General features: G+C 66.5%; 3 protein-coding genes across 13 annotated transcripts; 1 reads left to right on the top strand and 2 right to left on the bottom strand.

Moving 5' to 3' along the window:
• Positions 1-31: 31 nt before the first annotated feature.
• HROB (homologous recombination factor with OB-fold) lies at positions 32-3,768 on the bottom strand. Of its 2 annotated transcripts, none has more exons than XM_055697603.1 (10): positions 3,655-3,768; positions 3,341-3,391; positions 2,227-3,141; positions 2,063-2,146; positions 1,742-1,882; positions 1,453-1,561; positions 1,285-1,370; positions 962-1,069; positions 585-777; positions 32-390 (listed from the first exon to the last, which is right to left on the bottom strand). In XM_055697603.1, exons 1-10 carry the CDS (start codon positions 3,655-3,657, stop codon positions 317-319), a joined length of 1,764 nt encoding a protein of 587 aa, XP_055553578.1. In that variant the 5' UTR covers positions 3,658-3,768; the 3' UTR covers positions 32-316. The 2 variants fall into 2 exon arrangements, with proteins under 2 accessions (XP_055553578.1, XP_055553577.1); XM_055697602.1 differs by lacking the exon at positions 3,655-3,768 and adding an exon at positions 3,605-3,634.
• Positions 1,412-22,004, top strand: HDAC5 (histone deacetylase 5). Of its 8 annotated transcripts, none has more exons than XM_055697601.1 (27): positions 1,412-1,496; positions 6,099-6,231; positions 8,584-8,658; positions 10,983-11,185; positions 11,964-12,099; positions 12,214-12,328; positions 12,427-12,554; positions 12,668-12,799; positions 13,475-13,587; positions 13,968-14,096; positions 14,773-14,995; positions 15,108-15,313; positions 15,764-16,039; positions 16,594-16,750; positions 17,219-17,352; positions 17,423-17,543; positions 17,662-17,711; positions 17,792-17,899; positions 18,626-18,681; positions 18,799-18,886; positions 18,983-19,102; positions 19,215-19,312; positions 19,724-19,842; positions 19,926-20,059; positions 20,281-20,365; positions 20,937-21,090; positions 21,545-22,004. In XM_055697601.1, exons 2-27 carry the CDS (start codon positions 6,210-6,212, stop codon positions 21,582-21,584), a joined length of 3,222 nt encoding a protein of 1,073 aa, XP_055553576.1. In that variant the 5' UTR covers positions 1,412-1,496; positions 6,099-6,209; the 3' UTR covers positions 21,585-22,004. The 8 variants fall into 8 exon arrangements, with proteins under 8 accessions (XP_055553576.1, XP_055553572.1, XP_055553574.1 ...); XM_055697597.1 differs by having other exon boundaries at positions 13,965-14,096; XM_055697599.1 differs by having other exon boundaries at positions 11,961-12,099; positions 14,797-14,995.
• A 560-nt stretch (positions 22,005-22,564) lies between these two features.
• On the bottom strand, positions 22,565-27,119 carry G6PC3 (glucose-6-phosphatase catalytic subunit 3). 3 transcript variants are annotated; one of them, XM_027805797.2, is made up of 6 exons: positions 26,373-27,119; positions 25,926-26,032; positions 25,228-25,318; positions 24,718-24,836; positions 24,439-24,610; positions 22,565-23,297 (listed from the first exon to the last, which is right to left on the bottom strand). In XM_027805797.2, the coding sequence occupies exons 1-6, from the start codon at positions 26,588-26,590 to the stop codon at positions 22,970-22,972; spliced, it is 1,035 nt and encodes a 344-aa protein (XP_027661598.2). In that variant the 5' UTR covers positions 26,591-27,119; the 3' UTR covers positions 22,565-22,969. The 3 variants fall into 3 exon arrangements, with proteins under 3 accessions (XP_027661598.2, XP_027661599.1, XP_005439522.1); XM_027805798.2 differs by lacking the exon at positions 22,565-23,297 and adding an exon at positions 23,507-24,335 and having other exon boundaries at positions 26,373-27,114; XM_005439465.4 differs by lacking the exon at positions 22,565-23,297 and adding an exon at positions 23,507-24,335 and having other exon boundaries at positions 24,439-24,580; positions 26,373-27,111.
• Between the last annotated feature and the right edge of the window lie 99 nt (positions 27,120-27,218).

Raw genomic sequence — 27,218 nt, 5'->3', positions numbered from 1 at the left:
GGTGACACATATGCAGACAGGGCAAGGCAGGTACAGAACAGCCCTTTAATGCAGGTTTGGGAGCCAAGAGGGGCCAGCCTGCCCGCAGGAGTGGGGACAGGCACTGAGGCCGTGTCCACCCAAGACCCCCTGGGTCCCCCCAGCTCTTGGCTCCAGAACAAACGTGACGATACTGAGGAAGGAGCAGGCGGGTGGGTGGTCAATGCATCACCTGCTTGCTCAGCTCCCTTGCCGGGCCATGGTGCAACCCAGGCTGTGGCAGTGGTAACCTCCTGGTGCCTCCCCGGCCCCCTGGCCATGCTGCAGCCCCCCGAGGTCAGCAGCAGTCAGCTTGGGCTGGAGCAGAGAAGAAATCCTCAGGCAGCTCTCCCAGGAGCCCATCCAGGTCATCTGCACAAGCACAAGGAAGATGAAATTCATGAGTTTTACGCGTGCATAGTGGAGGAATCAAGCCCACGTACTAGGGACACAGTGGGACGAGACGCCCCTTTGGCACTGCCCAGGGGGGAGACTGCCCAGCCCCAGGATGGGTTCTCCACATAACATCAAGCTTTCCCTCCCCATGTGGCACGGGCCCAGCTCACCCATGTCGCAGGCATCAGCTCCCACCAGGTCTTCTTGCCCAGGCCCGGGGTTCTGCAGGTGCAGGGAGAAGCCCCCAGGAGACTGCTCTGTGCTGTGGCTCCCTGTCCCCGATTGTCCCCCATCCCCAGGGCCAGGGACACCCTGGGGGGGCTGTGCGTGGTGGTCCAGGAGTAGCCCAGCCTTAGCAGGGACCTGCAAAACCCAGCAAAGATGAACTGTTGGGGGCCCACAGAAGGATTTATCTGTCCCTCCCAAGCCGCCCCCCACCTCCCCAATTACTCTTGAGGGTCCCTGCAGCCCGTACCCCGTGGTAATACCCCTGGGAGTCCCGGCATCCCCATCCCTCCAGGGCCAGCAGCACCATGCCCTCCCTCACCTCCCGTTGCGAGAAGCTGCCCTCGGGCTCCGGTGGGAAGATCTTGAGCAGGTTATTGGAGGTGACGTTGAGGTAGTGGTTGCGGTGGGACGGGGAGAAGACACCCACCTGTTGAGGACAAAGTGGTGGGTCAGACCCAGAGCTCCAGTTTCTGCTGGTGCCACTGGCCACAGCCTGGGGGGGAGCTGGAGCAGCCCCCTGTCCTGTTCCTCTGGGATGCGAGCTGGGCGGCTGGACACGGTGACCATGGGTTAGTGGCACCTGCAGCAGGAATGGCCCCAAAGGCCTCACTGCTGCTGGAGATCTGCCTCCACATCCCCTACCTGCTTCAGGAGCAGCACTGAGCCGGGCCTGAGCTCACTCTGTCTCTCTTCCAGCAGCAGACGATGCACCGTGCCCTGCATCTCTCCTGCAGATGAGGAGGGGACCCATTAGCCATGGGGAGCGATGGCCAGGACCCCCAACACGGGCACAAGCGTGGCTGCACTCACCAGTCGGGTCCCTGAACACGGCACCAGCATCGATGTTGGTCCTGGTCAGTGTCTTGATCATTACCGCCATGCTGGGGACCTTGTTCTTTGGGAGCTGCTTTAGGGCTGCCTGCCCACAGAGACCCTCATCACACCAACGTCCCCAAGGGCAGCCCCACAGGGGCACAGGATATCTCCAGTCAGCCCACCTCAGCCCCCTCCCCACATTGATGCCTGGCCCTGGAAACAGCTCCAGGGAGCAAGGGGAGAGATGGGAAGCCGAGTCCCCAGAGCCAGTGCCCTCACCAACCTTCCGCAGCACCATGACCACACTGTAGGTCCTGAGGAAGCAGCCAGGGTCCCTCTCATCCAGACCCAGCTCTGTCTTCATGGCAAGCCAGGGGCCTTTCCCGAAATCCTCTTCCGTGGGTGGTGAGGCGCTGGGCAGTCCCTGGACAGGACAACCGTGGTCACCACCCTAGCACATCTCATGGCCCCGTTGCAGCAAGAGGGGAGCCCCAGGGACCCCCTCCCCTTCCAACATCATCCTCTAAAAGCCATGGCCTGGGGACTGCCCGCAGCAGCAGCACTGGTATTCACATCCGGATCTGTGCTGGAGTAGGGGGGTTACCTCCATCCGTGGTTTCATCACAGCCCCATGAGCTGGAGTTTGGGGAGCAGAAACAAGGATGTTCTCCAGTAGCTTCCCAGCATGCTGATGGGAGAAACAGAGATGTCCAGGGGTTTGTGTCTCCTCACCAGCTCAGCCCATCCCATCCCATCCCCTGCACCTACCTGCTGGGGCAGGATCCCAGCTGGTCCTGGGAACCGGCGAGTCTTCCCCTGCAGTGGGAGTCGGGGGGCAGCCCCAGGTGCTTTGCTGGCCGCTGTCACCAGCTGCACAAGGTGGTTGGTGACCACTGGTGTCTGCAAGCTGCCCGGGGCTGGCCCGAGCAGCTGCCTCGGCGGGGGCTCCACACTGCTTACCAAGGCCGGCGGGTTCGTGGGGGGCCTGGGGGGCAGCTGGGACGGGGGGCAGCCCTGCCGGGGTGCCTGTGCAGTGGGGGGCTGGGACACCCATGGCCCCACAGAGGAGCTGCTCGCTGTGGGCTGGCATAGGGGCACTTGGAAAGGCCTCAGGGCTGGACCCCTGGGTGCGGGGATGAAGCCCCCGGAGCCACCTGGGCTTCCCAGGGGGGTGGGCGGCTGGGGGGGGCAGGCACTGGCTGCGCTGGGCCGCAGCACCAGCTTGGGAGCAGGAGCTGCCTGTGGGGTGGGCAGGGGGCCCTGCCTATCCTCTGCCCTGCCGGAGCCGGGTGGCACCAGCTCGTCTCCCACCCGCAGCTTCTTGGGGGCCACCCGCTCCTGGGGGCTCCCCTGCCCTGTGCGCACCCACGGGGGCTTCTCCCACTGCCCGGTCCCCGCCAGCAGCTCGGGGCCCTCCAGCTCCATGCAGGCTGCCAGGAACAGGTCGTTGTCCAGCTCATCCTGGGGAGCTGCTCCCCGGGCCGGGGGTCCCCCGCAGCCCGTGGGCTGCTCCCCCTGCCTGGCCAGGGGCCGCAGGCCAGGGGCTTTACCGGGACCGCGACCAGGCTGGGGTCCCAGCGGGCGGAGGGGCTGCGCGCAGGGAGGCGGCGGGCCATGGCCGGGGGACAGGCGCCCGGGGACCACGAACTGGTTCTCCGCATCCTCCACGGCGGAGAGGAAATCCTGCGGAAAGAGGTGCGGGGAGCCGGGCAGCGCCGCGCCGAGGGGGCCGGCCAGAACCGACCCCACGGCCCCCGGGGGAGCTACCGCCGCCGAACGGGCACCAGCGCCCGCTGCCAGCTCCGTGGGGAGGCGCCGGGCCCGGTGCTGCCCCCGCGTCTGTCCCGGTGCCAGGCGGGGGCCATCCCGCCCCGTCCCTCACCTCATCCGCCAAGTCCCCGTCGGCCCCGAACAGCTTCTGGAGGCGGCCGGCCTGTGGGAAGGAGGTGCAGCCGGGGTGGGGGCCGGTCGCGGGGCGCCCCCCCCGTGCGAGCCCCCAGGACCGCCCCGTCCCACAGGCGGCCCGTGGGGCTCCCGCCCCCTCCCCACAGGCCGGCCCACCCCGCGCAGCCGGAGCGGACCCCGGGGGCCCCACGGCGGCGGCCTTCCCCACCCGCCTAGGCTCCCCCCCGGGAGCCGGGCTCACCCCAAACCTCCGCATGGGGACCCCGGGCCGCCTGCCCCCACTCCCGTTACCATGGCAGCGGCGCAGGCCCCGCAGCCGGAAGTGGGCCCGGCCGGGCCGCGAACCCACGGCTGCGGGGAGGGCGGGCGGGAACGGCCCCTTTAAGGGCCTCGCACCGCCTGTCGGCGGGCAGCAACCGCGGCCGCGCCCCTTAAAGGGGAGGTGGCAGCGCCCCCCGCCGGCCCGCCCGCCCCAAGGGTCCCCCCCGCCCCGCGCTCACACCACACCCCTCCCCCCCCCCGGGCACCCACGCGTGTGAGTGTCCGCGCTGGTCCCCGGCGGTGACTCACGGCGGCCCCGGCCCGACATGACTCACCCCCGCGCGCCCACGCGTGGGCCTCACGCGCAGAGCGGCCCCGGGGGACCTGTCCCGTCCCCCCCTCAGCGCTGTCTCACACACGCGCGTAAGATTGCACAAGCAGGGGCTACCAGCCGGTGGGGCAGGAACGCGCGTGTGCATGCGTGCGAGGGCACGCCAGCCCCTCGTGCATGCACACGCGTGTGCGGCGGCACACAGGCTGCCGTGGAGCGAGCACACATGTACCAGTGCATACCCACTTGCCATAGGCACGCTCACACGTGTGCACCGCACTGCCAGCTTGTTGCACACGGTTATTCACACATGTGCATCCATACACTTGTGTACAAGCAATTATACGCCAACTTCTTGTGCATGCACGCAGATGTGTGCTGATGCACACCAACCCACAGCACTCACACGTGTGTGCCATCACACACCAGCCTATGGTGCGCACACGCACACACTCATATGTGGGTCATGGTACTGTAGTGCATGGTGCATGCTCACACGTGTGTCTGTGCACCAACCCCTCCCACACACAGAGGATGTCCCATTGCACACTAGCACATGGCGCACACTCACACACGTGCCCACATCAGCCTGTCACACATGCGGGCAGTAGACCATGCTGCATGCTCACAGGTGCAGTTGCACACCAGGACGCATTGCACACTTACATGCACTGTTGCGCAGTAGCAAGCAGTGCATGCTCACACGTGCCGTTACACACCAGCATGCGCTGCACACTAGGACATGATGCACACTCACATGTACCGTTGCACACCCACATGCAGTGCACACTCAACACGTGCCATTGCACACCAGCACATGATGCACGCGGTGCATGCTCACATGTGCCGTTGCACATGCACATGATGCACGCTCACACACGCCTTTGCACACCAGCACGCGGTGCACGCTCAGACGCGCCGTTGCACACCAGCGCCGGCCCCCCCCACGCGTGTCATTACACGCCCGCCCCACGCGGCCCCTTTAAGGCGCCCCCCCAACCCCGCCGCGCCCCGCCCCCGGGGGAGGGGGAGGGAGCGAAGCTATTTTTAGCGCAGGGTTCCGTCACGTGACGGCGAGTGACGTCACCGAATGTTGTTGTCGGGGCGGGCGGGGCCCCGCTGCAAAGATGGAGGGGCGGCGGGGCGCGCGCGGGGCGGCGCGGCCGGGCACCGCGCAGGTACCGGGGCCGTGCAATGGCGGGGGGGCCGTGCAACGGGAGGGGGGGCGTGCAATGGCGGGGGGGCACCGGGCGATGCGGGTGTGGGGAGCGGCGGCGGCGCGGTGCAGCGGGGGGGGGGGCGGTCGGTGCAGCGGGGTGGTGGCGGGGGGTGCCGTGCATGGCGGGGGGGCTGCAGCCTGGGGAGGGGGCGGGGGGGCGCCGTGCAGTGGGGCTTGCGCGGTGCGATGCTGGGGGAGGGGCCCGTGCAGCGCGGGGGGGCGCGCCGGGGGGGCCCGTGCGCCAGCGCGGCGGGGGCCCCGCAGCGCGGGCCGGTTGCAGCGGGGGGGACCGTTGCACCGCGGCGGGCTCGGCTCTGCCCGTAACGCTCCGCCCGCCGCCCCGCCGGGTCCGCCGCGCCGCTGGGCAGATGGATGTGGCCCCCCCGCGTGGCCCTGCCGACCCCTGCCTCGGGGGTGCCCCGAGGGGCTGCAGCACCGGGGGAGGGGGCGCTGGGCCAGCCCCGCTGTGAGCACACGCATCGCCCCCCGTGGGGTGGGCCTGACCACCCGTGTCCCTGTGGGGTGGCACCGCAGGGGGGTCCTGGGGGCTGCACTTGCCCGCTGCCCCCCCCCCAGGTTCCACGTCTGTGCCCTCCCCCCTTTCTCTGCAGAGCCTTGTGTAACGCTGTCAGCCCCCCCGGCCTCCTCTGCGCCCCCACCCCGGGTCCCCACTGTGGGTGCCCCGCAGACCCCCGGGTCCCCCTTTTCCTGGGGGTAGCGGCAGGGAGCAGGGCCGCATCCTGCCGGCGGCTGCTGATGGGCTGGGGGGTGAAACAGACCGTGGTGCCGGATCTGGCCCCCAGCTCAGGGAAGCTCGTGGTTCTGAGCAGCCCGGGCCCCCCCGGTTGGTGCTGTGGGGGGTTCTCGGGGGGGCAGGGGCAGGATGGGGGACAGGGGTGCTGACGAGGCTGCTTGGTCCTGCAGGGCTCCTGGGCGGTGCGGGCACAGCCCCAGTGCCTCGGCCGGCGCTGACGGCATCTCCGGACACCTGCCTCTCTGCACCCCCCCCTCCACCGCTGTCACCCGTCAGCCACCATGGACCCCCAGAGCGACACAGGTGAGACTGGGGGACACCGGGCTGGGGGGCTGCACCCCACCAGGCACCCTGCCCTGTCCTGGGCATCGCGTCCCACCCCAGGTGCAGCCGCATCCCACCTGTACGGGGGTCGGGTCCCTGCCATGGCTCTGGACCCCCTGCTCCGCTCCCCAGCACCCGTTGGGTGTCGGAGGGATGGGGACCTGTGTGTCACAGCGGCATCTGACCCACCACGGCACCTGCCACGGTGCCGTGGCTCCTGAGCACCCACGTGGGTGTCACAGTGAGACGGGTGTGTGCGGAGCGGCGATGGCACCGTGCCGGGACCCCTGAGCTGTCCCCAGCCACCCTGGACTCCCGGCATCCCGGGGGGACACTGGGGCAGGGGTCACACCCCACTGTGCTAGGTGCCCCAAGGTGCCATGCAGGGGTGATGGGTGACGCAAGGGCTGCGCCTGCGTCGGCTGCCGCTGGCTCCTCGTCACAGCTGCCCGGTAATGAGCCCGCTGGGAATTCCGGCAGCATCTGGGCATGGGGACCCCTGGCTGCCTGTGGGGTGCGCCGGGGGGGGGGCAGCTGAGGCAGGGGGTGTGGGCAGAGCTCCCCATCCTGTGGGACAGAGCTGGGTGCTCGCTGGTGGTTCAGGTGGGGGGGCACGTGTCCCCTCTGTCCCCAGCCCCCCGTGCCGCTTGCCCCCCTTGCTGCCCGCCGGTATTTTTGGAGCAGCCGCGGGGCTGGAGCGGTGCCCGGCCGTGCCTGGCACGGGGCTGGCACGCGGCGCGGTGGCACAGGGACACGGCCCGGCTGCCTCTGCCTGTCCCCGCCGTGATTTCCTCTGGGTCCCCTCCCGGCCGTGGCTCTGGGGCTGAGCCTGGGGGGCTTCGGGGGCCCCTGGGAGATGCTTCCGTGGGACGAGGCCCTTGGGCTGCTGGGATGAGTTGGCCAGGTCGCAGCTGGGCATCCCCAGGGCTGCATCTGTCACAGGGACGTGGCAGGGGGCACCCCAGCGCCCGGGGGTCCCCAGTCACCCTTAGGGTGCTCTGTGCCTTCCCAACCCGCTTGCAGCATGCTGGCCCCCCTTCCCCCGCATCACCCCAAAGCTGGGATGCACTCGGGGGTCCTGCAGGAGCCCAGCATCCTCCGGCATCGCGCGGGTGGCGGTACCATCCCTGGGGGTGCAGGCACCCACCTCCCCTCCATCCCCCCTCGGGTGCCTGGGGGTGTCCTCCCCCATCCCACAGATGTGCCACCACCTCTGGCTGGGGCTGCCCTGCCAGGGGCTGCCTGTGTTGGGGGTCCAGCAGCCAGGAGGGCTCGTTCCCGTGGCCTCCTGCCCGCTGGCGGCACCAGAAATAGCTGGGCTGACGTCAAGCCCCAGAGCACCCCGGGGGGGGGCAGGGGGCTGGCAGGGGGACAGCCCATAAATATCTTGGCTATTAAAAGTCTCGGCTTGGGATTAAGATGCTGGTAAATAAACATGGCTGCTGCCAGCGGGGGGTTACGCGTGGCCAGAGGGGTGGGGGGGTCCCCCCATCCCCCAGAGCTGGGGGGGGTCCCCACTTCAGCCCATCATCACCCCCAGCCCTGCTGAGCTGCTTCAGGTCACTGATCCGGCAGAAAATGTGCTGAGTCGGCACCTGTGCTGGGGACCCTGTCCCCATGGAGGGCTCCCGCTGGGGGGTCCCGGGGGTGTGTGGGGGCTGCTTGCCTTCACTTTCCCGGAGTGGGGGCTAATCCCCCTCCACGTAACCTGGATTTTATTCCCAGCGGCGCTGATGCGGATTAACGTCCCCTGCAATTAGGGGCTCGCCAGGGACAGGCTGGGGGTGCCTTGGGGGGGGTCGCGGGGATGCCAGCCCAGCTGCAGGCCCCCCGGTCCCTCCGTGCAGGAGCAGCCCCTCCCCCTCAGCCCCCAGGGCAGTTTGGGGGTGCAGCTGGGTGGGTGGCCTTTGCGTGTCCCTGGAGGGGGCTGTGTCACAGGACACACACACACACGCACACACACACACACACACGTGTCACGCTCCGTCCCACGGGAGACGGCGTGGCTCCCCCTGGCGTGGCTCCCCCCGGCGTGGCTCCCCCCGGCACGCTGCCCTATTTATAGTGGCTCCTCCCGTGCATGGCTATTTCCAGATGTCAGAGAAAAAAGTCTGGCAGGGGGCGGGGGGGGGGGCCACCCTACCCTACCCTACCCTACCCTACCCGGGCTGGGGGGGCCACATCCGCTTCCCTTGCCCCTAATTCCAGGGATGCTTGGTGACCCCTGGCCCACTGCTCCCCCCGCCACGGGGGGGGTGACACACACACGTGCCCCAGGGCCCCCTGCGATGCTGCAGCCCGTTTACAGCAGCAATGGCTGTCTCTCCGCAGAGGGGGGGTCCAGCCGTGAGCCCTCGCTGGAGCTCCTGTCCCGTGCCCAGCTCCATGCTGCGCTCCCTGCCCCAGGTGAGTGCTGGGGGTGGTCCTGGACCACCACCCCCCTCCTAAACCTGGCAGCATCCCGCCACCACCAGTCGTGTTCCCCCAAGTGTCCCGGAGCGCTGGGAGGTTTTGGCTGTGTGTGTCCCCACCGGTGCTCTCCCTTGCCGGGGGGCTGGGGCATGTCAGGGGGGATGCACTGGGGATGTGCCCCCCCCCCCCCGGCATCGTGCTGGTGACACCCGTAGTGCTCTAGGCTGGATGCGGCCCTGAGAGCCCCCAGCAGTGTGTCCCCCACCATGGGTTTTGGGGTGTGCCGTCCCTGGGGGGGCACCCTGGTCCCCAGCCCCACGGCGGTGGGGCACCCACTGGGGGTTTTTAGCTCCTGCTGTGCCGGGGGGGTTGCAGTGTCTCCCCACCAGGGCAGGGGCTCCCCGCTGGCTCTGGGGTGGTTTTGGGGGGTGGGTGCTGCTGTGGTGGCACAGGGGGGACGACGAGTGCAGAAAGGCGGCTGGGGTCTGGCACAGAGGGGTCGAGTGTGGCATGGTGCGGGGGTGTGCATGCCCTGGCACAAGTGTGCAAGAGGGGGAGCCGCTTTCCTCACACGAAGGTGTGCAAAGGGGCCAGCCCTCCTTGCACTGACGTGCACAGGGTTGGCTGTCCTTGCATGGGTGTGCGGTGGGGAGAGCTGCTCTCCATGTGTGGGTGTGCAAGGGGAGCGCTGGGCTCCTTGCATGGGTGTGCACGGGGGGGATCTGCTCTCCTCGGGGAAGTGTGCAAAGGGGCCAGTCCGCCTTGCACCAGCGTGTGCGGGGTTGGCTGTCTTTGCACGGGTGTGCAATGGGGAGAGCTGATCTCCGTGCACAAGTGTGTGTAAAGGGCTGGGTGTAAGGGGGGGGCGACCCAGCCGTGGTGGTGCTGCCCACCCTGGCCTGCCCCGTGCTGGGGACGGGTGCAGAGGGAGCCCCTGTGCCGCCCTGGGGGCCCTTTGCTTTGGTGGGTCCGTGGGCACCCAGGGGTTAAGCAGCCCCATTTCTCCCGGGGGGGTGGCGGGGGGCTGCAGGCTGGTGGCCCCCCCGGCAGGGTGGTGGCCCGGCCGGGTAGGGTGGTGGCCCTGGCCCCTTGCCAGCCCAAAGCCACTTCTGAGCCCCTAAGTGCAGGTTTGGCCAGGGCTGGGCCAGCTCCTGCCGTGGCCCCTCCCGGGGCTATTTTTAGCCCCTCCCGGGTGCTGCTCGCTGCTCCCCCCCACATTGCCCCCCCCCCCCCCCCGGGTGGTTTTGTTACCCCCCAAACTGGAGGGGGCTGTAAGTCCTGGGGGGCTGCAGGAGCACCCCAGTGTGCTTCCCCCCCCCTCCAGGAGAACTACCCCTGCCTGGGGGGTGGATTGGGATGATGAGGGGGGGCTGCTTGGCACTGGGGGCACTGGTGCATACTGGGGAGGTTGGTGCTGCCTGGCTTAGGGGGCTGGGTTGTACTGGGGGGAGCTGATTGGCACTGGGGAGCACTGCGTGGTACTGGGAAGGGGTGAGTGGGTTTTTTTAGGGGGCTGGGGGCGGGGACAGGACTGGGGTGGGGGGATGGCAGAGCTGGGGGTGCTGGACCCCCGTGGCTTGGTGACGTCTGCAGGTCCGTGCCAGGCACATGTCCACGTCAGTGCCCGATGTGCAGCCACGAGTGGTGCGGTGCAGGGGGGGGAGGGGGTGGGCGCATTAGCTTGCAGCGTGTGCCCCCCGCCCCCCGCTTTCCTGTTTGCGTGGAGATGGGCCCCCCCAGCTGCCGTACCCCCCTCCCGGGGGGGCAGGGCCCCCGCATGCCTGGGTTCCCTCCCCCTGCCCTTTGCTGTGGGGGGGGGGAGCTGTGTCTGTCCCCTCCCTGTTTTCTTTGGAGGCTTGGGGGTTTGTGCCCATCCCTGAGTCGGGGCTTTAGGGGGGGATGTTGGGGGGGCGTGTGTGTCGGTGTGCCCCCACCCCAGCAGCCCTCTGGGCTAGTTGTTGCATGTTACAGATGCTTATTTTGGGGGGGGGTGGGGGGTGGGGCTGTGCTTCAACTGGGGGAGGGAAACTGAGGCACAGGGCTGATCCGGTGTGCCCGGAGCTAGTGGGAGCCCTCAGCAGCCTCATGGGAGGGGCTCATCCCTGACACACACCCAGCAGCTCCCCCCCCCCCCCAACAGCCCCCTGGCTCTGGGATTGCTCAGCCTGCCCCCTGAGCATGCCCCAGCTCCCCCTCTGCGCCTGGGACACCCCCAAACTGCCCCCTACGTGTGCCCCAGCTGTCCCCCTGCCCGGTCCCAGCTCCCTCCCATCCCTGGGACCCCCCTGAGCACCCCTAAGGCTGGCTGGTGCCCGCAGGGGTGGAGGGGCCAGCGGAGGCGTGCGGGGAGTGCCGGGGGCCAGGGCTGGACGCAGCGGCGCGGGAGCGGCAGCTGCAGCGGGAGCTGCTGGCCCTCAAGCAGCAGCAGCAGCTCCAGAAGCAGCTGCTCTTCGCCGAGTTCCAGAAGCAGCATGAGCACCTCACCCGCCAGCACGAGGTCCAGCTCCAGAAGCACCTCAAGGTGGGCTGCGGGCAGTGGAGCCACTGGGGGGTGGTGTCGCTGGTGGAGGGGGATGGAGCTGTGGGGTGTCGCCTGTCTGGGGTGATGGAGCCATTGGGTGGAGACTGGGGGTGATGGAGTTGTTGGGGGTGATGGAGCTGTGGGGCATTGCATGTCTGGGATGATGGAGATGGGGGACATTGCCTGTCGGGTGATGGAGCTGCTGGATAGAGATTGGGGGTGATGGAGCTGTTGGGGGCGTTGCCTGTCTGGGGTGATGGAGCCGGGGGGGCATTGCTTGTCTGGGGTGATGGAGCTGCTGGGGGCATCACCAGTCTGGGGTGATGGAGCTGTTGGGGGTGATGGAGATGTGGGGTATTGCCAGTCTGAGGTAATAGAGCCTTAGGAGGGAAATTGGGGGTGGTGGTGATGGAGCGTGGGGCATCACCTGTTTTGGGGTGATGGAACCATTAGAGACAGTGTAAGGGTGTTGGAGCTGGAGGGCATCACCTCTGCACAGTGATGGGGAGGGATTAGGGGTGATGGAGCCTGTTGAGTGGGGGAGGAGATTGGGGGCATCACTGACCGGGAGTGACGGAGCCGTGGGGCATCACTGATCAGGGGTGATGGAGCCATTGGGGTCGACGGAGCTGTGGGGCACCATGGATGGTCCTTGGGCTGCTGGAGCTGTGTCGGGGGGAGGGCAGGGTGGCGCAGACCCCTCAGGGCCTGCTCCGTGCAGGGGGTGGGAGGTGGGGGGTGTCCGTCCCCAAGCCCCCCCGGCTCTGTCCCGCAGCAGCAGCAGGAAGTGCTGGCTGCCCGCCGGCAGCAGGAGCTGGAGCAGCAGCGGCAGCGGGAGCGGCAGGAGGCCCTGGAGCAGCAGCAGCGCCTGGAGCAGCTGCACGCCCTGCGCACCAAGGACAAGAGCCGTGAGAGTGAGTGGGGGGCACGTGTGGGGCTGGGGGCCGGGGGGTGGGAGGCAATAGGCTCCTGGGGAGGGGGTGTGGGTGCTGTGCCCCTGCTGCCGCCCCCACCGTGTCCCCCCCCAGGCGCCATCGCCAGCACGGAGGTGAAGCTGAAGCTGCAGGAGTTCCTGCTCAGCAAGACGAAGGAGCCGGGCACCGGCCCCCCCAACCATTCCCTCCCCCAGCACCCCAAATGTTGGTAGGTCCCCCCCAAACCTAGACAGCCTCCCTCTCAAACCGGGCCAGGGGGGGACCCAGGCGTCCTAGCGGGGTCTCTGCCGCCTTCGCCCCCCCCAGGGCTCACCACACCTCGTTGGACCAGAGTTCCCCCCCCCAGAGCGGCAGCCCGGGGACCCCCCCCTCCTACAAACTGCCCCTCCTCGGCACCTACGACGGCCGGGATGACTTCCCGCTCCGCAAAACCGGTGGGTGCGGGAGCGCCCGTGGGAGGGGGGCTGCCGGGGGGCTGCCAGAGCCGTGCCGGGGCTAATGCTGCTTCCCGGGTTCCCCCCCCTCCGCCCCCGCCCCCCCCCCGCAGCCTCCGAACCCAACCTGAAAGTGCGCTCGCGGTTAAAACAGAAGGTGGCGGAGCGGCGGAGCAGCCCGCTGCTGCGGAGGAAGGACGGCACCGTCATCAGCACCTTCAAGAAACGAGCCATCGAGATCACGGGTGAGCCGGGGGCGCCGCGGGCGGGCTGGGCTGCCACCTGCCTCAGTTTCCCCAAATCCCCGGGTGGTTCGTGTGCAGCGGTGGCAGCCTCCGGCCAGCACCCCGTGTCCACTCCCTGCTGGCTGCCGGGTGTGCACTGCTGTGCACGTAGGTGCTTGTGCATCCACATGCTGGTATAACATGCTTGCGTGCATACGTGTATGTGCTGTGCATGCATACATGTTTTTATTGTGTGCACATGCGCTTGTGCATATACATGCTTGCGCAGTGTGAGTGTGCATGTGTGTATGTGTGCTTGTACAACCTGTTTGTGTGCTTGTGCATGTATGTGTTTGTACTGTACACATTTATGTGCGTGCTTGTGCTACATGTGCACATGTGGGCCGCTGCACATTTGTGCAGTGTGCACGTGTGTGCGTATACAGGCTCGTAATGTGAGTGCACGCACATACTTGTACATATACATGTTTGCATAACACGTGCTTGTGTATGCTTGTGCTGCACTTGTGTGCTTGTGCACCACGTGCTTGTGCATTTGCACACCCTTGCACGTGCATGCGCACACTCAGGTGCAGGCTGCCCTGTCCCTCCCACGGCCGTGCACCTTGGCAGGGGAAACTGAGGCAGGGCTGGGGGTGGCGGCAGCAGCCCCCGTGACACCTGCTGGCCCTGCAGTGTCCTCGGTGTGCAGCAGCGCCCCGGGCTCTGGGCCCAGCTCCCCCAACAGCTCCCACAGCGCCATCGCTGAGAACGGCTTCACCGGCTCCGTCCCCAACATCCACGCTGAGGTAGGAGCTGCCGGGGGTGGTGCACGCGTGTGCAGGGTGTGTGCTGTCAGCGTGCTCAGGGCGCACATGTGTGTGCGGGTGTGTACTGTGAGCATGCTCAGCATGCGCGTGTGCTCAGGTGTGTGCTGTGAGCATGTCGGGTGCACACGTGTTGAGGTGTGTGCTGTGAGTGCTCGGGGTGCACGCATGTGCTTCAGCCATGCGCTGTCGGTTTGCTCAGGTGTGTGCTGGATCACGTGTCTGGGTGCACGTGTGTGCTCAGGTGCATGCACCCCGCGTGTGCTCCCAGGACTGCAGCTCATGCATGTCCTGGTGTGTCTTGGCACACGCATGTGCACGTTCATAGCGTGTCAGTGCCGTGTCCCCCTGCCCCACAGCAGCTCCTGCCCCAGCACCGAGCCCTCACCCTGGACGGCACCAGCCAGCTCAGCCTCTACACGTCCCCGTCCCTGCCCAACATCTCCCTGGGGCTGCAGGCCACTGTCACCGTCACCAACTCCCACCTCAACGTGAGCGGGGCCAGCGCTTGGTGTGGGGACCCTGCGCCCTGGGGGGTGGCACAGGGACCTGGGGCCCCATGGGGGGATGTGGGGACACCACGCGGGGTGGCAAAGGGACCTGAGACCCTGTGGGGGGATGTGGGGACCCCATGTGGGGTGCCATGGGGACCTGAACCCCATAGGGGGGATGTGGGGACCCCACGGGGGAAGTGGCATGGGGATCTGGGACCCTGTGGGGGGATGTGAGGACCCCATGCAGGATGGCACGTGGACCTGAACCCCATAGAGGTGATGTGGGGACCCCGCGGGGGGTGGCACAAGGACCTGATGTCGTGCAGGGCTGGCCTGGGGACCCAGCACCTCAGAGGCTTGGTGTGGGGACCCAGTGCCCCCCAGGGGACCCCATGCCCATGGGTTGACTGTTGGGCAGGAGAGGGGGGTTCCAAGCCAGGAGCCCTGGGTGCCCCCCCCCCCATATGCCCCCTCATGGGTTTGTGCCTCAGTTTCTCCATGGGAGAGAAACCGCATCATGCAGGGGGAGGGCTGGCAGCACCCCAGGCTCCCCAGTTTGGGCTGCTGCCAGACTGGGGGGCGCAGGGCTGGGTGGGGGTGTCACCTCACACTGGGTGGGTGCGCCTGGCCACCGAGGGCTGGGGGGGCACAGCGACGTCCTCCGTCCCCACAGGCGTCCCCCAAGCTGTCCCCGCAGCAGGTGGAGGCCGAGCGCCCGGCGGTGGCCACGCTGCGTCCCGGGGCCGCCCTCAGCGGCAAGTTCCTGAGCACTTCGTCCATCCCGGGCTGCCTGCTGGGGGTGGCCCTGGAGGGGGACCCCCCCGCCGGCCCCGCGTCCCTGCTGCAGCACGTCCTGCTGCTGGAGCAAGCGCGGCAGCAGAGCACCCTCATTGCCGGTGGGTCCCCTGCTCTGCCTCGGCGTCCCCTGCTTGCAGCACCCCCTGGCACTGCTGCCCTGGTGGGGGTCCCGGGGGTCCCAGGGTGCTTCGCTGACACCGGTTCCCGCAGTGCCACTGCACGGGCAGTCGCCGCTGGTGACGGGGGAGCGTGCGGGCAGCGTGCGCACGGTGAGCAAGCTGCCACGGCACCGGCCCCTCAGCCGCACGCAGTCGTCCCCCCTGCCCCAGAGCCCCCAGGCGCTGCCCCACGGCGCCCTGCCCCACGGCGCCCTACAGCACCACTTCCTCGACAAGCAGCAGGTCCAGCTGGGCAAGGTGGGGCTGGGGCTGCCGTGGGGCTGGGAGAGCGAGTGTGGGGCGGGCATGGGGCAGCTGTGGGGCTGGGAGAGGGACTGGAGGGCGTGGGTTGGGCATTGGGCACCCGTGGGGCATATATGGGGAGGGTGTGGGGGGGATGTGGGGTAACTGTGGGTTATGGGGTGGGGATGGGGTGGGGGGTGGATATAGAGTGGCTGTGGAGCATGGGGTGGGGATGGGGTGGATACTGGGGGGGCCATGGGGGGGATGTGGGGTTTTGGGGTGGGTACAGGGTGGGGGTTGGATGGAGAGTGGCTGTGGGGCATGGGGTCTATACGGGCGGATACTGGGGGGGGGATGTGGGGTAGCTGTGGGTGTGGGGTGGGCATGTGGGGTTGGCTGCAGGGTTTTTGGTGGGTTTGGGGGTCAGTTTGGCCCCCCACACCTATGCCCACCCCACCCCCCCAGCTGCTCCCCAAGCCGGGGGAGCTGGCGCGGCAGCCCCCCACCCACCCCGAGGAGACGGAGGAGGAGCTGACAGAGCAGCAGTCGCCCCCGCCGGGGGATGGGGTGTCCCCCAGTGCCCCCCTTGCCCTCATCTCCGCGGATGCCGGGGACTCCCCGGAGCGGCTGCAGGACCCCGAGGGCTGCGGGGTGCCCTGCGACGAGCCAGGTGACAGTGGGAACGAGGCTGAGATCCCCGGGGTCCCCGATGCTGCTGAGCTGGGCGTCACCTACAAACAGGTGAGGCCTTGGGGGGCCCCATGGACCTGTGGGGGGGGTCCCAGATATCACCAGTTCCCTGAATGGCTCCGCCCCAGACTCCTGCACAACTGTCCTTTGCACAACCATCCTGTGCAGGAGTATCCCACTTCGCATGCACATCTTTTGCACAGGCATCTCTCTTGCACAAGCACGCTGTGCACGAGCATCCCCCCTGCACGCGCATCCTTTGCAGGCGTGTCTGCATCCCTCGCCCTTGCACCCCATCTCCTGCTCCGTGGCCAGCTGTGCCCGCCCCCCCCCAGCTTTTTGGGGGCCTGCCCCCCCCCATGCTGCCGCAGTGATGACTCGGAGGGGCTGGTGACTCATCCCCATCCCCCCCCCCCCTTCCCCGGCCTCCTGGCTCCACCACCCCCGCACCGCGGCCCCCCCGGCCCCTGCCGTGACTCATCCCTCCCCCCCTCTCCAACCTCGACTTCGGACGTGGCCACCCCCTCCCCAAGCGGGACGCGGCCGTGGCTCATGCAGGGCGATGGGCTGGGGTTGATGGCGGGGGGGGGGGCTGGGACCCCCAGGTGTTCCCCGAGGCGCAGCTGCAGCTGTATCCTGCCCCCTCCTTGGGCATCCTGGCGCTGCCCCACCCGGCCCTCGCCCGCACCCAGTCGTCCCCCGCCGGTGCCGGCATCAAGCCCCCTGCGCCCGACGGGCCCCCAAAGCACCTCTTCACCACAGGTACAGGCTGGGGGGGGAGCATGGCACAGGGGGGTTGTCCTGGGGCGAGCGCGTTGCCCTATCGCTTGGTGGGCTTAGGGGTGCCTGTGTCCCCTGGGGTGCCCCGTCCCCTGGGGTGCCCAGGGGTCCCCCTATTCCATGGGATCCCCGTCCCATGGGGTGCCCCATCCCTCGGTGTGCCCAGGGGTCCCCGTATCCCATGGGATTCCCCATCCCTTAGGGTGCCGTCGGGATCCCCCTTTCCCCTGGGGTTCCTAATCACTTGGGGTGCCCAGGGATCCCCCTATTCCATGGGATCCCCCTGTCCCCTGGGGTGCCCCATCCCTTGGTGTGCCCAGCAGTGCCCATGTCCCACAGGGTCCCCCTCTCCTGTGGGGTTCCCTGTGTTCCATGGGATCCCCTGTGCAGGGGGGGGTGGGGGTCCTGGGGGTCCAGTCCCAGGCATGCCGCTGTGGCTGCCCGGTGCAGGCGTGGTGTACGACACGTTCATGCTGAAGCACCAGTGCACCTGCGGGAACACCAACATCCACCCTGAGCACGCCGGCCGCATCCAGAGCATCTGGTCCCGCCTGCAGGAGACTGGCCTCCTTGGCAAGTGCGAGGTGAGGCACCCCACGTCCTGGGGGTCCCCTGCTTGGCTTGGGGGGCTCACCCCTCTGTCCCCTTCCCCAGCGTATCCGGGGCAGGAAGGCGACACTGGAGGAGATCCAGACAGTGCATTCGGAGCATCACACGCTGCTCTATGGCACCAGCCCCCTCAACCGTCAGAAGCTCGACAGCAAGAAGCTCCTCGGTAGGTGCTGGCTGGGGGTGGGGGGCGCCCACATGCCTGGGTCCCCTTCTGGAGCATGTGGGGGGAGACACTGTCCCCACCAGCCCCCACCCCGGCACGGCACGCTCTGCCCCATCAGGTCCCATCAGCCAGAAGATGTACACGGTGCTGCCGTGCGGGGGCATCGGGGTGAGTGTATGGTGGCCGGGGGGGGAGGGGTCCCCGGGCCGCTGTGGCCCCGCTGATTGTGTGTGTGTCCCCGGCTGCAGGTGGACAGTGATACGGTGTGGAATGAGATGCACTCGTCCAGTGCTGTGCGCATGGCGGTGGGCTGCCTGGTGGAGCTCGCCTTCAAGGTGGCTGCCGGCGAGATCAAGGTGAGCGGGGCAGGCTGGCACAGGCCACCTGCCTGCCCGGGTGTGCACGCTGCGCCGGGTGTGCACTGCCATGTGCACGCTGCCCTGGGTGTGCATGCTGCCCCAGGTGTGCACCACTGTGTGCACGCTGCCCCAGGTGTCTATACATGCTTACCTGAGGGTGTGATGATCCTCGCACACGCTTGTGTGTGTGTGCACTGTCCTCACACATGCTTACCAGGACGTGCGATGGCCCCTGTGCAAGCTTGGCTTGTGCACCGCTCTCGTGTGCACTTACCTGCGGGTGTGTTGGTGCTCAAGCACGTGTGCTTACCTGGGCGTGCATGGTGGTCCTTGTGCATTTTTGCACATGTGCAGTGTTCTCATGCATGCTCACCTGGGGGTGCGGTGGGCTCTGTGCAAGTTTGCATGTGTGCACCACTGTTGTGCATGCTTACCTGTCTGTGTGTGGTCCTCGAGCAAACTCACGTGGTGTGCACTTGCATGCATACTCGCAGGTGGTGTGCACTTGCATGCATGCTCCCCTGGGGGGGCACGACAGCCCTTGTGTGCTTGCATGTGTGCTCTGATGTGTGCCCGCTTGCAGAGGTGTACGTGATGGCACATGTGCATGCTTGCATGTGTTTGCACTGTATTTGTGCATACTTGCATGTGTGCTGCTCCCCTGCACGCTCACCCCAGGCGTCCGTGTCCCCCTGCCACACATGTCCCTCTGTGTCCCCACAGAATGGCTTTGCCGTCATCCGCCCCCCAGGACACCACGCAGAGGAGTCCACAGCCATGTGAGTGGGGGGCTGCGGGGGGGCTGTGCTGGTGGGCCCCTGCCCACCATGGGGTGGTGAGGGAGGGTCAGTGGTGACCTGGGTGCCCCCATGGCTGACCCTGTGCCCTGTCCCCAGGGGCTTCTGCTTCTTCAACTCGGTGGCCATCTCTGCCAAACTGCTCCAGCAGAAGCTCAGCGTGGGCAGGATCCTCATCGTGGACTGGGTAAGGCCCCCCAGGAGGGGGGTGGGGACCCCCCCTGGGTAATGGGGACCCCGTGGGATGGGTGGGGGGTCTGTGACACCGCTGGTGCCCCGGCAGGACATCCACCATGGGAACGGCACCCAGCAAGCCTTCTACAGCGACCCTGACGTCCTCTACATCTCCCTGCACCGCTATGATGATGGCAACTTCTTCCCAGGCAGTGGGGCGCCCGAGGAGGTACCGGGGCAGGGGGGCAGGAGGGAGGGGGTCACCCTGCATCCTGTTCTGCCCTTCTCCCCTCCCCCCTCCGCTGGCTGCAGCGGTTGGGGTCACCCTTGGCTGTGCCCAGGTGGGCAGCGGGATGGGAGTGGGCTACAACATCAACATCGCCTGGACCGGTGGCGTCGACCCCCCCATCGGGGACGTGGAGTATCTCACTGCCTTCAGGTGGGCATCTTGCAGGGGGCAGTGGGGGTCTTGGGTCCAGGGAAGAGTTCCTGTGTCCTGGGAGGGGTCCCCACACCCTTGTGGGGATTCCCACACCCCTGGGGAGGGTCCCCATGCTCTTGTGGGGATCCCTGTGTCCTGACCATGTCCCTGTGCCTTAGGTGGGGGGGGGTTGCACTCCTGGGGGTGTCCCTGTGTCCTGAGGGGGTGCCCATGCCCTTGGGGATCCCCATGTCCTGGGAGGGTCCCCATGCCCTTGGGTTGGGGGTCTCTGCACCCTTGGTGATGAAGTCCCTGTGTCCTGGGGCGGGGAGCTGTCCCCCGTGCCTCTAGGGGATCCTTTTGTCCTGGGGGGGTGTCCCTACATCCTGGGGGGGTCCCTGTGGTCAGCCCTGACCCTCTGCCCCCCAGGACCGTGGTGATGCCCATCGCCAACGAGTTCTCCCCGGACATGGTGCTGGTCTCGGCTGGCTTCGATGCTGTCGAGGGTCACCTCTCCCCACTCGGTGGCTACTCCGTCACCGCCAAATGTGAGTGGGGCCTGGGGTTGTGCTCGGGGGGGGACACAGACCCTGGATGAGCCGTTGTCACCCCCCCACTTGGTGTCCCCCAGGTTTTGGCCACTTGACAAAGCAGCTGATGATGCTGGCGGGGGGCCGGGTTGTGCTGGCGCTGGAGGGGGGGCATGACCTGACAGCCATCTGTGATGCCTCGGAGGCCTGCGTCTCCGCTCTGCTCGGCCTGGAGGTACGGGGGTCACCTGTGGGGACCCCCCACCCGTGGGAATCCCCTTGGCCACCCCAGGGTGCAGGGCTGTGCTGAGGTGCACACCCTGCGTCGTGCCTCAGTTTCCCCTGGGTTGATGAGGGGGGTTCCAATCCTGGCCCTGCTCTTGGTGGGGGGTTTTGGGGGGTGCTGGTGGCAGGTTTGGGGGTCTTGATGGTGCTGTGTGTGTGTGCCCCCACCAGCTGGAGCCCCTGGATCCATCCCTCCTACAGCAGAAGCCAAATGTGAATGCGGTGGCCACCCTGGAGAAGGTCATAGAGATCCAGAGTGAGAACCTGCAGCCGGGGAGGGGAGACACGGGCCCTGCTGGGGTGTCCCTGCGGCTGCCCCTGCCACTGGGGGACATGGGAGAGAGTCCCCAGGGCTGATTCTGTTGGGGGGGCGGGACACATAGAGGGGTCCACAGGGCTGCCCTCACCATCGAGGGACCCCAGCGGGTCTGTCCCTGCCCTGAGAGGGAGCTGGAGGAGTCTCCAGTGCTGTCCCTGCCGTGGGGGGGGGATCCTGGGGGGCTGCCCCCGCCTTAGGGGGGAACCGGAGGGGTCCCTGGGGCTGTCCCCTGCCTTGGGAAGAGGGGTCCCTGGGGCTGCCCCCGCCTTGGGGGGGAACGGGAGGGGTCCCTGGGGCTGCCCCTGCCTTGGGGGTCCCATGGGTCCCCCAGTTGTCCCTGTCACGGAGGTGCTCAGGGTTGTCCGCACCATGGGGGTCCCAGGGCTGTCCTGGCTGTGGGTGACAGCAGGGGGTCCCGTGCAGTGCCCCCTGCCCAGGGGGTCCCACGGGTCCCCAGGCTGTCCCTGCCGTGGGGATCCGGGGTGCCCAGCGCTGCGGCTGCCCGCAGGCAAGCACTGGGGCTCGGTGAAGCGCTTCGCGGCGGCGGTGGGCTGCTCGCTGCTGGAGGCGCAGAAGGGGGAGGCGGAGGAGGCTGAGACGGTGACAGCCATGGCCCTGCTCTCGGTGGGCGCCGAGCAGGGGGGTGCCAACCCCCAGCCCAGGTATGGCCCCAGGGTGGCCCTGGCTCTGCGTGCAGCCACACATGTCCTTGGAGGGGGGGAAGGATACGTGTCCCCTGGGCTGTGCACGGAGCCACGCGTGTCCTTAAGGGGATGATGCGTGTCCCCTGGGCTGTGTGTGCAGCCACGCGTGTCCCTGGTGGGAGGATGCTTGTCCCCTGGGCTGTGCATGGAGCCATGCGTGTCCTTAGGGGGGATACGTGTCCCCTGGGCCGTGTGTGCAGCCACACGTGTTGGGGGGGATGCGTGTCCCCTGGGCTGTGCGTGCAGCCACGTGTGTTGTGGGGGGTTGATGGACACATGTCCCACCCCAAGGACAACTGGGAGTGGGGTTGGGAGGCTGGAGGCCACTGTGGCCACTGAGCTGCTGGTGTCGCTGCCTCAGTTTCCCCGCCGGGGGTCCGGCGCCCTCATGCCCCACTCTGCCCCTGGCCAGGCCGGCGGAGGAGCCGATGGAGGCTGAGCCGGCGCTGTGACCTGCCATCCCCCAGCTGAGGTTTTTTTTCTGTTTCTGAAGAAGAAACACCAAGAAGAGAAGAGAAACACACACACAAAAATCACATTTAAAAGAAAAAAAAAAACCCAACACATAAAGGGGGAAAAAAAAAAAAAAAAAGAAAAAAACCCAAACAACTGAAATGGAAGAAACCAGGAGGAAAAACAGAAAAAAGAAGAAAATATTTTCTTTTTCTATTAAAAAGAGGAGAAAATCACAAAAAAATACCACCCCCCGTCCCGTTGGACCCCAGCTCCACGCAGTGTTTGCGGTTGTGTCTCTCGTGAAGCATCAGTTCCACCAGCATTCCCGCCCCCTCTGTCCGTCCCTCTGTCCGTCTGTCCATCCGTTGGATTTTCCCATCGCTGCCTGCCCGCCCCCCTGCCCCCCCCCCCCTCCCCCCCCCGCCCCCGGGCCCGCAGCGGCTCCTCTTTTTTTTTTTTTTCCCCGAAGATTTTTTTTTTTACTTCTTTTCTCTCTTTTTTTTTCCCCACCCCACCACCCCCCCACTTGTTCCCTCCCCAGCTCCAGTGTCCGTCCGTCCCCCAGGGAAAGGCGATGGGAAATATTTGTGCCTTTAATTAAATCTTTTTTTTTTTTTTTTTTTTAATGCCTTAATTTCCCTGTGATTTTTTGGGATTTTTTTTCTTTTATCTTTTCCCCCCTTTGACATCCCTGTATCAGAGTGGGACGCAAGACATAGGGGACAAGCCCCGTTCCTGTCCCTTTGTCACCCTGGGTCAATGGGTGATGGATCCCAGCACCACCACTGGGATAAAACTTTGTCTGTTCTTAAAAAGAGAGGAGAAAAAAAGGAAAAAAGACACACACACACACACAAAAAAAAAAAGGAGGAAAAAAACCCACTTGATTTTCCTGTTACTTCACCAGCCAGAGGGGACTTGGAGCGATCTTAGCTTTAAAAGAGGGAGAGAGAAAAACCCACACAAAACAAAGGTATATAATTTTATTACAGATGTATTATTTAATAGTATTTTTTTAATGGGTGGGTCCCGGGGCGGAGGGGGAGGATGGGGACAGCGCTTCGTGTTTTAAGTTATTCCTGGGGGTTTTGGGTTGGCTGCAGGGCATCCCCAAATCAGGGGGGTGGTGGCGGAGATGGGGGTGAGCATGTGCCCTGTCACCTCCGGCGGACCCTGGCTCAGAGCAACAGGTGGGGAAGGAGGAAAGGGGTGTCACTGGGGGTGACCCCAGCCCGGTTGTCCCCAACGCTAAGGACAACACCTTGCCCCAAGGTGGGGCTCTGTTGGGTGGCAGTGGCAGCCCAGGACCCTTCCCATCCCTCCCCTTTAGTAGTGGGTGGGTCACAGCCCACAGCCCCCCATCCCAGGAGGGAGAAACACCTCACCTAGAAACCAACCACCTCCCGGGGGGGGGGGGCGAGGGGTGCCGGCCCCCCGGCAGTGAGGCTGTCTTGCTTTGGGCTGGTGTCTGTGTCCCCCTGCCCTGTTCCCCCCCAGCCCTGCCTCGGTTTCTTTTCTGTCTGTCCGACGCCCGCTCGCGCGCTCTTGATATGGTTTTCAGTTGAGTATTTTGTAAGATGTTACCGATGTTCGTCCTTGTATAAATAAAACTGTTTCTGGCAATACCCGGCGGCGCCCCGCTGCATTTTGGGGGGGCCCCGGGGGGGAGTAAGTGGGAGTGCTGGGGCTCTGTGTCCCCTTTCCTGAACCTGTCGGAGCAGGACAGACATTCCCAGGGCTTTGTGGTTGCCCTGTGTGCCTCAGTTTTCCCACCTGCAGCAACAGGGCAGCCCTTTGCCATCCAGCCAGCAGCGGGGGCTCCATCCACCCCACCACCCCCCAGCCCAGGTGCTGCCCTCCCCGGGGGTCCCCAGCCCAGCCTGTGTCCCCCCTCTCTGAAGAACTTGGGGCTGGCAGGTTGGTAACGGTGCCTTTATTTGGTTAGAAACAGGGTGGCCCTTCCAGCCAGGGCGCTACAGTGGGGATCCGGCGTGGGGGATCCCAGCGCCTTCCCCTTCCTGTGCCAGCGGGGGAAACCAAACTGGGAGAACTGGGGCAGCTGGAAGGGGGCAGAGTGGGGGAGTGGAAGGTGGTGCCATTTGTCAGGGACCCCAAGGCTGGGGATGTCCCTGTGCTGTGTCCCCAGACCTGCTGGGCATGGGGCACCCCCAGCTCTGCCCCCCACCTGCCCCGTGCTGAGGGGTCCCACTTCCCAGGGGGGCAGCAGTGCTGTTAGCACAGCAAGGGTTAAACTGGCCTGTGGTCCTAAGGAGGTGATGGGGGTGCCCTCCTGCTGTGAAGCTGGTGGCCGCTCAGGCCAGAAGCCACCTACAATGGGCACAGCCAAGGGCAGAGCCAGGAGGGCATGGAACCCACCAGGACATGGTGGGGACCCCTAATCAGTGTGGGGGGAGCCCTGCGGGCGGCTGAGGGAGAGGACGAGCCGGGGCAGGAGAGATGTCACCAGCCAGGGCCCGGTGGCATACTTGAGGAAGCTGGTGCTGTACCACAGGGTCACATCCGTGGGCTGCAGCAGCTGGTGCAGGCCCTGCATGGCTACCAAGGCCAGCATGGCACTGGCCACACGCTGCCAGGGGTCCAGCTGCTCACCCTGCTGCAGGGGGAAGCCGGCGGCCAGCCCCAGCCCCAGGGCACTGCCGGTGTCACGGCAGATGGAGGCAAAGGGCCGGGTGTCAAGGCGGAGCCAGGTGGGGCTGGAGCACCATTTGGTGGCCAAGTGGATGGACCTGTGGCAGGGGGAGAGGGGTTGGGGGGCAGAGCTCTGGGGCTAGCCCCCCACCAGCCTAGGGGGCAGATCCCTGGGGTTAGCCCCCGCAGCCAGGCACTCACCAGTCAATGTCGATGCCGGCGGCGATCACCATGCTGTGCAGGGCGAGGGAGCTGAGCAGCAGGGCCAGCGCAGCAGCCACGAAGAAGCCCGGGGTGCGGGTGGCCAGGGTGCGAGCTTGCAGCCCCCAGCCCAGGGCTGCCCCTGGATGGTGAGGACAGGCAGGCTGGGGTTCTGGGACGGATGGGGGCGGCTCAAGGGACGAGGAAGGAGCCCAAAATAACCTGGCCCAGGGCAGGTGTTGGGCTCCGGGTGGAGGGACCGCATGTTCCCCGGCTCACCTGCCAGGGTGCCACAGACCACCTGATGGGGGAAGTGGGCCAAGATGAAGACGCGCGAGAGCCCCACGGCCAGCAGCAGCAGAGTGTAGGCACCAAAGGGGGCCAGCTTCACCACCAGGCTGGAAGGCAAGGGGAGGGTCAGCAGCCGGGAGGCAGCCACTGGGTCCAGCTTAGTGGTCCTGAGTGTGTTGTGCCGGGCAGGGCAGGGCTGGCCCCGCTTGGCAGGAGGAATGAGTAAAGCACAGGTGAAAAAGGCAAAAAAAAGCACGTTGGTGGGGTGGGAGGGGGCTTTATGAGGGTCTCCAGAGTTTTGCAGCCTGTTGCTACAGCAGGCAGAGCTGTCAGGGTAGAGCTATGTTCCCCAGGAGCTGCTCTGCTGGGAGGGGAAGACATCCTTCCCACTGCCCCCGTGGCTGCTGCCTGCTGAGGAAGGGTCCCACATCACACCTCCCTCTTCCCAAAAGTTCTCTGGAGATTTCCAAGCGCCGGCTTCCCCGTTCTGGGACTCACCTCCTGGACTGTCTGGATGCCAGCTCTGTCAGAGCAGTGACAAGCGGCCAGAGGGCTGCCCCCGTGATCATGCAGTGGCCGGAGGGGCTCCCTGCAAAGAGGAAGCACAGGACGCTTGACACGGTGGGTTGGGGGGAGCATGTCCCAACACGGCGAATGCCCGAGGTCACCCGGGAGAGCTGGGGACCCATCTGCTGGGTCTAACCCTCGCGGCTGGGCAGCCCCGCCAGAACCCTACACTCCCTCCTGGCTGCCAGCCACCGCCGGTGCGGGGAGCTTGGCTAGAGGATGAGGATGGAACAAGCTGCTGCCTGGGGATGATGATCACCCGCCCAAAAAAACAGGCAGGGATGCGGGCTCCGTGGGCAGGGGAGGCCAGGCAGACTGGGCGAGCAAGGTGCCCTGGTGCCCACGGCCAGCAGACTCTCCTGTGGGTTTCCTGGCCCTGGAGCCATCTGTGCCTCGTGCGCCATGCCAGCAGCCGTGGCGCCCGGCCCGCTCCCCGCCGCTCGCTCATTTGCTTTGCTGCGAGGCGCTGGCTGATGGATGGCTTTCCCCTTAGCGCGTCCTGCCAGCCTGGCAGCAGCCTCCAGCCAAAGCACTCGCATCCGGGTGGGGCCTCCCAGCTCCTGCAGCCCTTCCCTAGGGGTCCCGGGGCCTGCCGGAGACGCAAAGAAAAGCTTTCATCTGTAACTCACCTGGTCCAGTTTCACAGGAGACAGGGAATTGGCGCAGCGTGAGCAGCTGCTTACTGGTGAGCCCTGACTCGTGAACCCACCAGAAAGGGCGCTCCCCAAACAAGAACCTGGTGGGGAGAGAAACCACAGAGCAGTGAACGCCCAAATGTGGCCCAGCAGCTTTGCTGCCCACCCCAGTGGGCCCAAGGGCTGAAGCCGGCAGCAGGAGGGCAGGATCCCTGCCAGTTCTTATGGCTCCCGGGCTTTTTTCTGCCATGAATGCCTGGCAGATGTGTTACTACGGCTCGGATGACCTGCAGAAACGCGCAGGCAAGGAGCAGCACGTGTCTCTGCCTGCCGAGCGGAGCCCGTGGTTGTATTTCTGCTACTGTGAACACGCTACCCGCTCAGCCCTTGGGGTGTCACCAGGTGTGACAGGGACCCTGTGACTCCCGGCTCTCCCCTCACCATTTGAGGACCACGTTGAGCCACTCTGACACCAGGCCAATCCACAGCACCGACACTCCCACCTTGCGGTCAAGAAAATAGGCAATAGGGAAGCAGATGGTGAAGACGCATTTGGGATCAGCCAGGGAGGTCACGGAGATCCAGAACTTTTCCAGCCAGGGTGGCCCAGACTGCAGTGCCTCTGCGAAGTGGATCCCGGTGGTGTGCAGGGCATCCATCCTGCCGGGCTGGGGGCAAAGAGGGAGCGTTATTGCTCAGTCCACAGCACAGAGTCCGACTGAGGGGCAGCGATCTCAGGAAGGGGGTGTGAGGTGGCTCCCTGGGGTGGTGTCACGCTGCGGCCAGCTCCCACTCTCGGCGTGATCCCGAGGGACAGGCGCCCCGGTGCTTGATGCCCGTGCTGGCACAGCTTCAGGGAGCCGCTCGTCACCGGCAGTTTGCCTGCGAGGGACTCTCTATCTTCTCATCCCACCCCCGCGGCTCAGAGGGTCCCGGTGGTGCCGCGGCAGGGATGGCGGTGCAGGGCTGCCTGCTGAGGGGCTGCCCACCGATGGGTGCTCCAGGCTGACCTGGCACAGGACGTCCTGGGGGTCTCAACATGGGGGTCACTGGAGCAGCCAGGCTGCCCTGAGGAGCCCTGGCCTCCCTGGGGCTGGTGCTGGGCCTGCCCGGGGCCCCCCTGGAGCGGGCCTGGGGGCTCCCTGTAGTGGGCCCAGGGCCTCCCTGGAGCGGGCCTGGGGTCTCTCCAGGGCCTCCCTGGAGCGGGCCTGGAGTCCCTGGGGTCTCTCTGGGGGGTCCCTGAGGTGCCCCCAAGCCTGCCTAGGCCTGGCCTGGGCCCTGGGCCTG

This window comes from Falco cherrug, chromosome 20 (genome assembly GCF_023634085.1).
Source record: "Falco cherrug isolate bFalChe1 chromosome 20, bFalChe1.pri, whole genome shotgun sequence".
In the NCBI taxonomy this organism is placed as follows: domain Eukaryota; kingdom Metazoa; phylum Chordata; class Aves; order Falconiformes; family Falconidae; genus Falco; species Falco cherrug.
Note: the sequence above shows the minus strand (reverse complement) of the source record. Positions and strands in the feature narration are given on the sequence as shown.

Bases quoted from the DNA above. Each gene is read 5' to 3' on its own strand.
- HDAC5 (XM_055697593.1), top strand. From the start codon at position 6,210: ATGGACCCCCAGAGCGACACAG. The intron at 14,996-15,107 runs GTGGGTCCCCTG...CGGTTCCCGCAG, and splicing joins GCAGAGCACCCTCATTGCCG to TGCCACTGCACGGGCAGTCG. The intron at 20,060-20,280 runs GTACGGGGGTCA...TGCCCCCACCAG, and splicing joins CCGCTCTGCTCGGCCTGGAG to CTGGAGCCCCTGGATCCATC.
- G6PC3 (XM_027805798.2), bottom strand. From the start codon at position 26,590: ATGGATGCCCTGCACACCACCGGGATCCACTTCGCAGAGGCACTGCAG. The intron at 25,319-25,925 runs GTGAGTTACAGA...TCCTCTTTGCAG, and splicing joins CTCCTGTGAAACTGGACCAG to GGAGCCCCTCCGGCCACTGC. The intron at 24,336-24,438 runs GTGAGTGCCTGG...CCCCTGCCACAG, and splicing joins GCCGGCATCGACATTGACTG to GTCCATCCACTTGGCCACCA.
- HROB (XM_055697602.1), bottom strand. The intron at 1,371-1,452 runs GTGAGTGCAGCC...CCTCATCTGCAG, and splicing joins CGTGTTCAGGGACCCGACTG to GAGAGATGCAGGGCACGGTG. The intron at 391-584 runs GTGAGCTGGGCC...GTGCTTGTGCAG, and splicing joins AGCTGATGCCTGCGACATGG to ATGACCTGGATGGGCTCCTG.